Raw genomic sequence first — 13,708 nt, forward strand, 5'->3', positions numbered from 1 at the left:
TACTATAGAAGATAGAAAAAAAACTTAATATATTTGTGTTCATACTCTACAACACGTTTTAACAAGTTAACAGAGGGGTAGAAAAAGAGACTTTGCATGGCTACATTTTTAAAGCTCATTTTATTTGATACTCTCTCCCGATCCTTCTAGGATTAAAAATACATTCAGGGGGCTTACTGATCCCAGATCCTAAGGGTTTAAATCACCGAGTTCTAAGCCTCCAATACTAAATTGATCACTGCATCAATAAAAATTCAAGATTTAGTTCACACTACCCTATGTTACACCCCTCCTCCGTAAGCCTACGATAGATACCCGATAGCACTGCTAGACAAAAAGCAAGATGCAGGTGCTCCCTGCTGCAGATAATAGCACTGCTCAGCAAGCCTGCCTTCCTGAGGAAACAACTAGCAGCACCATGAACACACCTGAAAACTCAGTGTCTCCAGTATACACAGACTTCCTGAGCACTAGCAGAACCTGGCACCCTCCTAGAAGAGATACAGCTGGGAGGGTCTTCATGGATCCCAATGCTGGGAAGCCCAGGATGTGATAAAAGGTTGAGGGCGGGGAAAAGGAATGTGAAGATATAGCCAAGCAAGGGATAGGAGAATGGCAGTGCACTTGGGTGACGTGTTAAGATACCGTATGCCAACAGTGGTGACAAGCCATTATCTTGCCCTGTGGAATCAGGAGGCCTTCCCAACATAAAACAGGTCCTTGCACTATGTTCTCCCAGCTTACGGATTCCAGGCAAAATGCAATGAAGACCCGCCAGACAACTAAGAGCCACCCCCCCCCAGACAACCATTCAACTGATCAAGATTTCTTCCTTCCCCACCCATTCTCCCCAAGCCACAGCTTCACATGTCAGTAAGATTGTTCCCGCAGCCTCCAATGATGTCGTCATCACTGTCATCATCTAGTCGGAAGAATCACTCGAATCCCAAATGAGAAAGTCTGAATAGTCAAAGTCCCTCTCCCTCTGCAACAGTGCAACAGTCAGAGCCCACTGGATGAAGTACATATCGTCATCATCTTCATCCGAGCTGTCAGATGGAGATGGGTTAAAGGCCTGCAATATAGGACACAAGAGAGAAGGCTTTTGGATGAACTGATCTGTCACGGAACAGGGAATGCATAGACACATTTTACTAGAAAAGCTAAAGGAATCACGTCTCTATATACAGTGGTACCTTGGGTTACATACGCTTCAGGTTACATACGCTTCAGGTTACAGACTCCGCTAACCCAGAAATATTACTTTAGGGTTAAGAACTTTGCTTCAGGATGAGAACAGAAATCGTGCTCCGGTGGCGCGGCAGCAGCAGGAGGCCCCATTAGCTAAAGTGGTGCTTCAGGTTAAGAAAAGTTTCAGGTTAAGTACGGACCTCCAAAACGAATTAAGTACTTAACCTGAGGTACCACTGTACTAAATTTGTACTTATCCGCCATCATGCTGGCAATTAAGTGCACATGCACACACACAACATTGCAAGGCAATGTCTGAGGAGCCCTGAATGAATAGGTGGGGGAAGCAGCCAGCCAGGCGTTCCCATGCTCCCTGTCATCGCTACCACCACTGGCAACAGAGAGGAGAATGAAGGGGAGAAAGTCTTTATCTCCTTTGTGAATGCCACCACCAACCTGAGGCAATGGCGGCACTCTGGGGAACAGGCATGAAGGAAGGAGAGGGAAGGAAGGGCAGCAGCTGCAGCAAACCTGGTCTGAGTCACGGCTGCAGTTACACTGTGTGCCCCCATAATCTGTGCTGTTGCTAAAACAGGCCTGGTGGAAGTGGGAAGGGGGCACAGCAGGATTAAAAGGGGGGCTCTTGAAGGGGACTGGGGGGAGGCAAAGAGCTGTCGATTTGTATGAGATGTATGTGTCAACAGGTGGGAGAGACGTATGTGTGGCACCTGAGGGGGCTGGTGGAAGTGGATTACATAGGGCTTATTGAACGGATGGTGGGAGTTGTAGTTCCAAAACAGCTGGAGACCCACGTTTGGGAAACCCTAGTCAAGAGGGATACCATAGGGGAAGGAAGCTGGAGGTTGGCAAGCAATGTGTGCCAATTGAGAACCACCGACAGCCTCTTGCTGTCATCTTCAACCCCCAGAAAACAAAGCTTGATGAACAGAAATGCCTAGGGCTGGACCAGCGACTACCGAGGCAGTTGCCTCTCAAGGCAGAGTGTGTGCATTTCCATGTTGCATCCCATAGGGATCCTAAGTATGGAGGCTTTGGGAAGCAGAATATCTTAGGAAGGACACCCTACCTCTCAATGACTAGCTTATAATGGCTTGCCGTATCATGACTGCATCAAGGAATTTGTTACTTACAACGGTCCGCCGTCTCCGCCGTTCAGGCCTCTGTTGCGGCTTTGCAGCCGGGAGCCGACCTCCAGGCAGCTCATGCAGGTAGATGCACTCTGATTTAAAGGGGCAGTGACCATTGCTTCTGACAAAGAATTTGCACCTTATTTTGCTAAGGGAATAAAAATCATGAAATTAGGCCACAAGAGGCGCGAGTCTTTTCAGAAATCTGAATAAATATTGTAGATCAGACTTCCTCCACCCCTTGTCAGCTGGGGAAGGCTGCTGCACATCCAACATCCACCTAGAACTGAGGATAGCTTTGGAGCTGAGTGTACAGGCAGAATCATGGGCATTACAGCAAGGCATACTTAACCATGAAGGGAACACCAAAGTGTATGCACATGGATTAAGTTATTCCACCCTTAATCAAGCCTGTCTAATTCCTATTTGGCTCTTAAGCAAATGACCACAGTGAGAACACCAGTTTCATCTCACGAAGCCAGTCGGCAGCCTAGCATTCTCGGAGTTATTGCCAATGGTTTCAAGATTGGAGAACAAGGACCTAGATGGTTAGACATATTTAGTGACCTTTTTGTTGAAGTGACCTAGCTGCTTACCTGGTCCGTGCCTTGAAATTCTCAATCAGTTTTTCTTTCTCTTCTGAATCAGAAACCCAGTATTGGTTGGGGATGAAATAAGTTGAAGTGACTCTGCACTCTGGGCAGCCCCTGAGGAATGCACATAGAGAGGATATAATATACCCAGACAAACCCCAGACAAACTCTGCTTCTGGCTCAAAGCAATCTGCATATCATAGAATCAAAGAATTGTAGAGTTGGAAGGGACCGTGAGGTTCATCTTATATAATAATAATAATAATGATTTATTATTTATACTTCACCCATCTGGCTGAGTTTCTGCAGCCACTCTGGGCGGCTCCCAATCAAATATTAAAAACAGTACAGCATTAAATATTAAAAACTTCCCTGATTAAAAACTTCCTTCAGATGTCTTTTCAAGATAGGATAGCTGCTTATTTCTTTGACATCTGATGGGAGGGCGTTCCACAGGGCATGCGCCACTACCGAGAAGGCCCTCTGTCTGGTTCCCTGTAACCTCACTTCTCGCAATGAGGGAACCGCCAGAAGACCCTCGGCGCTGGATCTCAGTGTCCGGGCTGAACGATGGGGGTGGAGACACTCCTTCAGGTATACTGGGCCGAGGCCGTTTAGGGCTTTAAAGGTCAGCACCAACACTTTGAATTGTGCTCGGAAACGTACTGGGAGCCAATGCAGATCTCTCAGGACCAGTGTTATGTGGTCCCGGTTATCTTGTCCAACCCCCTGCAATGCAAGAATATGCAGAAGTCCTGTACGGAGATCAAACCTGCAACCTTTGCATCATTAGAACCAAGCTCTAACCTAACTGCACTAACATCAGAACGCTTAGCAACATGGAAGCCTAACAGCAACCTCCTGGGGGTGCGGTCCAGAACAGCAGAGCCAGAAACCTCCTTGATAAAAAGTGCCTTCACAAAGGGGGTTAAAGCTACAAGTCCCAGCAAGCACGGCCAACGTACAGCGATGATGATGGTTGTTGTTTGTCGGCATCTGATGAGTCAAAGCAGGGTTTCCAAACTTGGGCCTCTTGTTGCTTTTGCAGAACAACTCCCATAATCCCTGACCACTGGTCCTGCTAGCTAGGAATTATGGGAGTTGTAGTCCAAAAACAGCTGGGGCCCCAATTGTGGGAGATCCCTGGCCAAAGGTTGCCAATACCCAGTCTACACACTTCAGACAGCCACCTGCCAGAAGACTCAGTTTACACAAGCACAAGGCAAGCAATTGGGCCATGAAGAACTTACTTAATCACCGCATTGTGAAAGTCCCGGCTTTTTCTCCACTTTCGGATGCAGGTCACGCAGTAGGCATGGGAGCAGTTAGGAAGAATGCCAAACAGACGCTCCTGAGGCAAGGTCTTCTGAGAGATTTTGTCCATGCAGATTCCACACACCACATCCTCACTTTTCTGCACCTCTGCAGAAGCAGCAGCTTCTGCCGCTTCTGAACCTCCAACTGCCTGGGAAAGGAACACAACAATTGGAGAATACAGTGGTACCTCAAGTTACAAACACTTCAGGTTACAAACTCCGCTAATCTGGAAGAGTTACCTCGAGTTGAGAACTTTGCCCCAGAATGAGAACGGAAATTGTGTGCTGCCGGCGGCGCAGCAGCAAGACGCCCCATTGGCGAAAGCACGCCTCTAGCTAAGAACAGTTTCAGGTTAAGAACGGACCTCCGGAATGAATTAATTAAGTTCGTAACTAGAAGTACCACTGTACTTTCTAAAACAGGTCCTGGAAGCCTTCTCCACGACACTCCAGCTTCTCCGAAGTTCATCCACCTAAAATCTGCACTGGTTCCACAAAGCTGGGTGCAACAGCACCACACATGCCTAAACTTGATTTCCTATTAATCAATCTCATTTCAAAAGCTTGAAGTTATAAATCCCTGTCGTTGCACAACCTGTTTCTTGGAAGCTCATACCAAAAGAGGTTTATGGGTGATGATATGACAGCCTTCACTAGTCTGCTGGGGCTGATAAGAGTTGTAATCCAGAGCATCAGGAGGTCACCTGGTTGGCAGGTGCTAAAAATCCGGGTGTGTTTCAAGCATCCCTCCCATCTCCTAGTCTCACCTCACATCTCCCAATACTTCTTTGCTGCTCCAACTGCATTCCAAAATCCCTCAGTCTACGAGAGCTCAGGAGAATCCCACTGGTTTTTATTGAAATGGCAGTGTCTGTTCTCATCACTCTACATTTGCAGGCATCCCACCTACCTTTGGCTCTTCCGAGACCACAGACACAGGAGCAGCCTCCTTGGCTGATGCTTCTTCTGGCATCAGGGAAGTGGTGTCAAGTCTCTCTTCATGGGATGTGGAACCTGAGCAGCAGAGAAACAGCTAACTAGGACGCTGCTGCCACCAGTCCAACTATTATTCTATCAAGTGTCTAAAAATACAAGGGCCCGCACAAACATTAGAATAACAAGCTTACAATCTCCCCCATCACTTCTCTAAAAAGAGATAAAGATGAAACATGTAAGGAAGAAAAGGAGAATCAGTTGGGGAAAGCTGGAATGAATAGCCTTTAAAAGATGCCATTGGAAGAGTCCCTTCCTGTCTCCATCCATGCAGAGTTACCAACTGATGATGACCTGGCTCCCTTTCCCCACCTCACAAACAAGAGGCCTTTCATTATAGCTGCACGGGGACTGGAGAATGAGCCAACGTGTCGTGTTGGGTCCCTTCCATGGCTGGGACTGGACAAAGTCATTCAAAATGTCATCCTATCCAAACAGAAGCTTCTCACAGAAAAACATGTTCAATGTAACTGGGCTATTGGTTTAAGGACCCCAGATGCACTTCTCAAGACTGTGGGGCATGTGTGCGGAAATTCCTTCACGACTCCATTAGAACATTGCCAAATCAAAATCCCATTGAGTGTGTCTTAATAACAAAGTCATCTTGACAGAGAATTATGAGTTAGCAGTCACATGACAAAGATTATGAGAAGCAGAGTAGAGATAGGGAAGCGGGGGAATAGAACTGATTTGCTCATGTGCCCCAGAAGCTACAACAAATGCTGCAACAAGAGCCCAAGCCCACAAAAACCAGCCTCTCCAGGAGCTTACCTGAAGCAGCCTGCCTGGGAACAAATTCTTTACTGAGGGCCCAGTTTGGAGGATGCCAGGAAGGGATGGTTTTATCATCATCATCTTCATCCTCCTCCTCGAATGACATCCTCATGCTCCCAAAGTTCATCTGTAGCTGTGCCATGCCCGAGACAGCTGGTTCTGAGCCACGCCGGGCTGCTCCCCAACTCCTCACTGAAGCTTCTGGCAAGATGGCTGGCTCCGAGCCTCGACGGTTCACAGTTAATCCACGCAGTCCATGGTAGGCAGCCTCTGAGCCACACCTGCTCAAGGGCGGTGCTTCCAGGACGTGCTGGTAGCTGAGAGATTGAATGTCAATAGTGTGTCATTCACAGCACAGGAGCAACTCATTCACAGCACAGGAACAAAGTGTATCCTCTTGCCCAGAAAAACAAAAATTACCTCATTGCTCAAACAGGGAATAGCTGCCTTTGAGATAAGACACACATCTCCCCCTCACACATTCAAGGGAGCAGCTGGCCTTCCACAAGCAGCAAGACAGGATGACTAGAACTCTATGCACAATTTGGTATATAGCTGAACTCCATTTCCCCAGCGTGGAGCAGACACTGGGAGGGATACCATGCTGGGATAATAAACACCATATACAAGGGAGAAGCCACCTTTTAAGCAGGTGCTTCACTGCCCAGTTAGCAGGGGGGATGGGAAGAGGGCTCTCCTCTGACCCCACCAATTCATTTTTTATTACATAACCACTTATATCTCTTCTCTCAAAATAGTTGCAGGGTTTTGTTTCCAATACTGAACAAACTTATCCCCACTGTTCCAATCAGGCTTTTCTCATAACCACCAAGACACAAGTATGAGAAGTTAAAATTTCAATACAGCGGTACCTTGGATTACAGACGCTTCGGGTTACGCGTTTTCAGGTTACGGACGCACCAAAACCCGGAAGTACCGGAATGGGTTAGTTCCAGGTTCCAGCGCTTGCGCAGAAGCACTAAATCACGCTTTGCGCACAAGCACCGAATTGCATCGCATGAGTGCGCAGACATGGCACTGCAGGTTGTGAACGTGCCTCCCGCACGGATCACATCCGCAACTCAAGGTTCCACTGTATTCTCTACCAAACATTATTTTCCAATTCTCCTCCTAATGGCAATTCTTCCCCCTCCCCTGGGCTGAGACAAACATATTTGCAGTTTATTTTATTATTTTGGAACCACAGCACTGAAGAATTTAAAAGAAGATGGGGGGGGGGGATTTTATGAACGTCTAGCAGTAATGACTGCAATGCGATATCCAAGGGTGAGCGTTTTACCCATCTATGCCCTCTTCCCTTCCACCTACAAAGAGGTGGAAAACTGGATCTGGTTAGTGGGCTAGATCCCAATTTCCTGCACAGGTCAGGTTTGGCAGGTGGGTGGGGCTGCCCATGTGTCAATTACCTGATGTCAACAAGGAAATCAAGGCACACCCTTTTTATCCAGCCGCATCTGTACCTGACTCACACTTGATGTAATATATTAAGTCAGATAAGTGTGGCTTAACCAAAAATGGGACAGGCAGGCCACAAAGGGAGGCCTCTCAGGTCTGCAGGCTAGAAGTTACACACTCCTGTTCTACATTATGAAGCCAATATAAGGTTCCTAGGGGAACTATATAAATTACCATCACCTTCAACAATGCAGCCCCAAAACTTTGTCTAATACAGCTTAGGTATCAGTCAGGAGAGACTTGACCAACTCAGTAGACAGCTATTGTAAAATCATCACAGGGGAGGTGTTTCATTAAGAGTTCAGATAGAGCCCTGTTCTCTGAACAGCTGGCAGTGACAGAAACCAACCACTAAAGCCCAGATGAGGGTGCTGGTCCATCTACTTCATTACCACTCTAGGTAATCTGCTCCTCCACCTGTTTCTAATGTTGGCCCAGCAAAGTCACCACTTCCACAATCTCCGCCCATCATGCAGCAGGTATAATAATATAATAATGATAATAGTAATAATTTATTATTTATACCCCGTCCATCTGGCTGAGTTTCCCCAGCCACTCTGGGCGGCTCCCAATCAAGTGTTAAAAAACTATAGCGTTAAATATTAAAAACTTCCCTGAACATGGCTGCCTTAAGATGTCTTCTGAATGTCAGGTAGTTGTTTATCTCTTTGACATCTGATGGGAGGGCGCTCCACAGAGCGGGCGCCACTACTGAGAAGGCCCTCTTTCTGGTTCCCCGTAGCCTCACTTCTCGCAAAGAGAGAACCGCCAGAAGGCCCTCGGCACTGGATCTCAGTGTCCGGGCTGAACGATGGGGGTGGAGACGCTCCTTCAGGTACTTTAGTATGCAGCAAGTTGGCCAATGCACCATGTGGTTTTACTGTACTTTTACTACCCATCCTAAAACCTTTTTTTCATAAAACTGCCTTATTGTATCAAACCAGAGATCTACCAAATCACCAAGCTTACAAGGAGGGCATAAGGTCTATGCCCAAGTTTCTGAAGCTCATCTAATTACAATAATGCCACTGACAGTGCTATCCTCAAGGACTTAGTTTGGTCTTTTAGTTTGGTCTTTTCCATAGGCTTCTGCTACATCCAGTCTGTAGGACTAGAGACGGTCCCACTGCTGGTAGAATAACATCTCCCCTCAAACTTTCCACTGGACCCAAGTGATCAGAATATTTACAGGTGGGCAATATAAGCGCAGAGTTAAATTTCCTTCTCCCTATTGCATTTTTGTGCAGTTCACAGCTTATTAAGCCTCCCCTGAATTTTATTTTTCCTTCAAGGCTTAACTTTGAGGCTAGGACAACCAGTTCTAATGCATCCAATTATATTGCATCTTCAAGCTTCTAGTACCTTCAATCTAACAGATTTTTGCAGGAAGCAGGATGAAGGAAGAGTGTGGTTTTGGGTTTGTTTACAAAACACAAAAAGAAAACAAAACTAGCCCTTACCTGCAGCGGTCTCCATAATCACAAAACCCATTCTGGAAATATCTGCAGATCTGAGTAGACTTCCTATCATGGGAGAATCGGCAGTTCTGACCCCATCTGCAAGTCCCACGGGCAAAGTTCCTGAAAATGAAGTAAAAGCAGAATTGTAGAAAGAATCAGAGTTCAATCCTAAATGAGACCAAGAGACCAAAGTCCCAGTAAAATCAATATGCCAAACAGGAGATGCAAAAATCTTTCCGCTCTGGACTGGGGTTGAACAAAACACTTCCCAAAGAGATGAAAAGTCCCTAGTCCCTTAGAACAAATGACAGAAAGCAAAATATGCAGGCACTATTCAAAGCAAGAATTTGATATGTGACCTTGCTCCCCCACCTGCCAATATTTTCTGCCATCAAGTGAAGTCAGAACTGTGAATGGTTGACTACTAGAGAAATTTAGTCATACAAGCCAAAGGGAAGATACAAAATGGCTTCAAAATTGTTTATTTTGAAGCCATTTTTAGAACTTTCTAGGTGGCAGGATAGATATGTCACTCTATGGAGTTCTCGCGAAATTCATGTAATGAAGAAGGATTGCCATTTTGAAGAAACTTCCTGCTTCATTTTGAAGCTGTTTTGTCTTCTTCACCGGCAGAGAAATTGATTGTCGCCTATAGAAAATAATGACAACATCCAGGATTTTAGTGTAGCTGTGACTGGGCAATAGCATGTCCACATAAAAGCAAAAGGGAGCAGCAAAGAGTGAGCTCATTCTCTTCCTAACTCAGGATTAATTTCATACAAAATTTTCCCCAAGTATGTAAACATTAAATTTTTCTTTAGCATATTTATATTGCAGAGGGATAGGCATTATCATAGAGAAAGTATGTATTATGTACTGATGGGTTGCCATTAGGGGAGAGCATGGTTCTTATGTCTTTAGGAACTGTGACAGGCAGAATTTAAACAGGTTAAGCCTTCTCTAGTATGAAAACACAATCATGGGGATAAAAAACACAATTATGAAAACACAATTATGTGTCTCGTTCACAGCATTAGACACTCAGATATATAAGCGTGGTGCCAAATGGTTCCTTAAACCAAAGTTAGGTAAAGGTAAAGGGACCCCTGACCATTAGGTCCAGTCGTGCCCGACTCTGGGGTTGCGGCGCTCATCTCGCTTTATTGGCCGAGGGAGCCGGCGTACAGCTTCCGGGTCATGTGGCCAGCATCACTAAGCCGCTTTTGGTGAACCAGAGCAGCGCACGGAAACGCTGATTACCTTCCCGCTGGAGCGGTACCTATTTATCTACTTGCACTTTGACATGCTTTCGAACTGCTAGGTTGGCAGGAGCAGGGACCGAGCAAGACGTAAACCAAGGTTACAGTTGCCAAAATGGAATGTCTAGTTGCCACTTTGGGGTAAAATAGCTCTAAAGTCTTATTTTTCAAATGATAGAGTGACTGTGCTTATCAGTTAAACATCTGGCTAATTCAGACAACTACCTTGATCTATGTTAAGAACATTGAGAACTTAAAAGTCACTTGATCCAGGGGAAATCCACATATATACAGGGTAAGTCTTTTAAAAGAGGCCCCGTGGAACATGTGTGCTTTGTATCCATGGGGCCTCTTTTAAACGACCCACCCTGTGTACAGTGGTACCTCGGGTTACAGACGCTTCAGGTTACAGATGCTTCAGGTTACAGACTCTGCTAACCCAGAAATAGTACCTCGGGTTAAGAACTTTGCCTCAGGATGAGAACAGAAATCATGCAGTAGTGGCGCAGCGGCAGTGGGAGGCCCCATTAGCTAAAGTGGTACTTCAGGTTAAGAACAGTTTCAGGTTAAGAACGGATCTCCAGAATGAATTAAGTTCTTAACCCGAGGTACCACTGTATAGGCATATTCCTACCTCTTTTTCTTAATGGTGACACAGACCATTCATAACATAGGGATATTCTTCGCAACTGTGAAAAGGACAGTGGAGTGGTGCAAGTGAAGACAAGCTACAACAATTAACCAAAATGTGGCTCACTGCTCCTGCTGCACAGAAAAAGCATTTTGGTTCTTGAAATTTCATTCTGATTGTGCAGATAAAATATAACTGATAGAATTCTACAGGGTGTGGTATTAGTTTGTGAAAACAGTCCAGATTCAGTGATCCCCAGGTATGCACCTCCAGATGGTGGAGATGTCAGATGCCCTCCTGGAGTCCAGGCATCTTCACTTGGTTGCAAGTGATCAACAGCCAGGTGCAAAATCCACCTAGCTAATTTCGAAGACTACTTGCTTGTGATCCCAGACTTATTTTTGGGCCCTGCAAAAGATGATAGAAATTTGCATGTGGCACGAAGCACATAAAATTGTAATGTAAACTTGTCATATTTCACAAGAGGAGCATAGAGCCCAATCCAAACACAGTGTCCTGGGCCCAGAAAATCCTTTTGGCACCCCTGGCAGGTTGAATTATTTCCTGCCATCATCATACTATCTCCCACCCATCCTCAGACTACAATCAGGCAGCATTATTTGAAATTCCTCTGCATAGCCAGGAAGAAATCATTACAATATTCAGACAATCACATTTGCAATGTGTGTCCAGATTTGCTCAGATGAACCAAACCTCCAATGATAACTTTGTATATCTACAAGACGGGACAGGGATAGCATCTCAGCTTCACACCCAACAAAGGCATTAAGCAAATAGCTTGTATGGGCTTTGACTGCACACAATCGTAAGCCAGTATGTAACAACTACAGCTTACTTTATATGGTAAACCACCCTGTGATCTTCAGATGAAGGGCAGTACAGTATAGAAAATTTAACAACAACAACAACAGGAATGAGCAGAGGGCTGGCTGCAGCAGCTTAAATGGTACCTGCCCCTTTCCACTCTTTTCTAAACTGGAAACAAACAAACTACAGCACTGGCTTAGGGTAGGAACCGGTACTTGTAGTTTGTTTGAAGAAGCACAAACCATCTCACACAACACTAATCCAGAACTGTGGTTTGTTTTCCTCCAGCTCAGATAAGAGCAGTGTGGCAGGTGGGTTACCACCAGCTTACTGTTCGCTTGTGGTGAGTCAGTTTGTTTCAGACTACAGCTTACAGCTGTGCACAAATAGAATCGATGCCTTTTTCAAAATAAGCTTTAATGTTTTAGGTGGGCAAGGGAAAGAGAATAAAGGGCAGATTAAGTTTTGTCTACACTGACTAGCAGTGGCTCTCCATGAGGTACTTCCCAGCCCTAATGGAAAATGCCAGGAATTGAACCTGGGAACTTTTGTATACAAAGCAAATGTACACTCCCTTTTGTGTGGAGACATCTGAAGTGGGCAAAGCGCTCTAAAGTGGGTGAGCAGGCAGAGTGCATGGTAACTGAAGAAGGGAACCATAAACCACCTAAAAACGAGGCATGCGATTTGCACCTAGTAGACCCTCACTTCAGTAGGCACTGCCCAACACCAAGTCATATTTAAAAGCAGCAGAACCACTAGGGGTGCATATATTTCTTTTTAAAGCTACTAGGAGAAACTAGGTTTCCCATATATTGACCCAAGCCAGTAAAACTTCACCGGTATATAAACAGCACTGGAGTTGGTAAAACCAGCAAATCTTGCTCTATGAAGTTCCGAGTGTTATTTCAGACTCTGCTCTTGCTATGGAAGACTTTTGCTCTAGCCCCTTTCAAGGGGGCAGCCTTTGCAAAAGTTTATTAGAAATTCTCAGTCCCTTGGCTAAGAGGCCCCAGCCCTGGAAAGCTCCTTGCACAAAAGCTGCGAGCGCCTCCCGCCGCAAGGAATCCAGCCATTCCCGCCGCAAGGAATCCATCCACACCACTCCTTAGCCTGGTTTACTTAAAAGCAAATACACCCGGTAACGGCGCGCGCGCGCGTGCGCTTTACCCTATCCTTTTACATACAAGACGAATGGGGAGGGGACCCTCTCGAAGTTTTTCCTGCCGAAAAGCAGGGCGTGATCATGTTGTTGTGCACGGCTTTGTTTCGGGCCACACTACAGCCACCGCCACGCCCTGAAAGTAGCAGCAACACTACTATGGGGAGGCCGGGAAGGAGTACCCCCCACCATCTTTCCTCCACCACCCTCTCCGACGGGGGTGCAAACCCAACTCGATTGCCCGATGCCGATAAAGGTCTCCGGAACTCCGAGGGCTGCAAAACAAGCAAGCGCGCTACAAGTTCGCGGTCGCTGGGGGAAGAAGATGGAAGTTAGCAGCGAGGTCGCCAAAGTTTGCCAGTCACTTGGAAGAAGCCGCTCAGCTGTCGAGCAAAACAACAGTGCTGCTGAATCACTTTCCTGCAATTCCGACTTCCTGTCCCAGCCACCCATATGGAAGCATACAGCCCAACAACCATGACGGAGGGAAAATTCCGCTTTGGAGCGCCGCTGCCGTGCGAGCGCACTCGGGGCCTGGCGCGCCTCTGGACAACGGGACGGAGGATAAGACGGCTCTCGAGGAGCCCGGCGACCCCTTTCCTGCACATTCTCTATACAGGTACCTGCAAGGGATCCTATGGGATCCAGGCCCTTTGGAAGCCCGGCGGCCGCTACCGCTACCGCCACCGGCGCCGCCTTCTCCAACAGATAGCCACGGCTCCATCGGTGTCCCTTGCAGTCGGACCCAGAAACTCCAAAATGCAAGCCGCCTCCTCTCCCTGCAGAAATACTTCGGGCAGGGGAGTGGTTTAGGACAGGAGATCCCATTGGAGAAGAGCAGACGGGCACACCCAGCTTTTTAGTCGGCCGTCGAATG

At 46.5% G+C, this 13,708-nt stretch overlaps 1 protein-coding gene across 1 annotated transcript; it reads right to left on the reverse strand.

Annotated features, from left to right (window-relative positions):
- Positions 1-101: 101 nt before the first annotated feature.
- Positions 102-13,588, reverse strand: LOC310847346 (uncharacterized protein). Its single transcript, XM_083745039.1, has 8 exons — positions 13,455-13,588; positions 8,952-9,071; positions 6,013-6,332; positions 5,159-5,262; positions 4,183-4,397; positions 2,936-3,046; positions 2,343-2,487; positions 102-1,075 (listed from the first exon to the last, which is right to left on the reverse strand). The coding sequence occupies exons 1-8, from the start codon at positions 13,553-13,555 to the stop codon at positions 923-925; spliced, it is 1,269 nt and encodes a 422-aa protein (XP_083601165.1). The 5' UTR covers positions 13,556-13,588; the 3' UTR covers positions 102-922.
- Between the last annotated feature and the right edge of the window lie 120 nt (positions 13,589-13,708).

The sequence above is a fragment of the Podarcis gaigeae genome (assembly GCF_964106915.1).
Source record: "Podarcis gaigeae genome assembly, chromosome: 6".
Classification (NCBI taxonomy): Eukaryota; Metazoa; Chordata; class Lepidosauria; order Squamata; family Lacertidae; genus Podarcis; species Podarcis gaigeae.

Excerpts from the sequence above, each read along its gene's own strand:
- LOC310847346 (XM_083745039.1), bottom strand. The coding sequence starts at position 13,555 with ATGGAGCCGTGGCTATCTGTTGGAGAAGGCGGCGCCGGTGGCGGTAGC. Across the intron at positions 9,072-13,454 it reads TCCCATAGGATCCCTTGCAG|GAACTTTGCCCGTGGGACTT; the intron begins GTACCTGTATAG and ends CTTCATTTTCAG. Across the intron at positions 4,398-5,158 it reads TGGTCTCGGAAGAGCCAAAG|GCAGTTGGAGGTTCAGAAGC; the intron begins GTAGGTGGGATG and ends TTCCTTTCCCAG.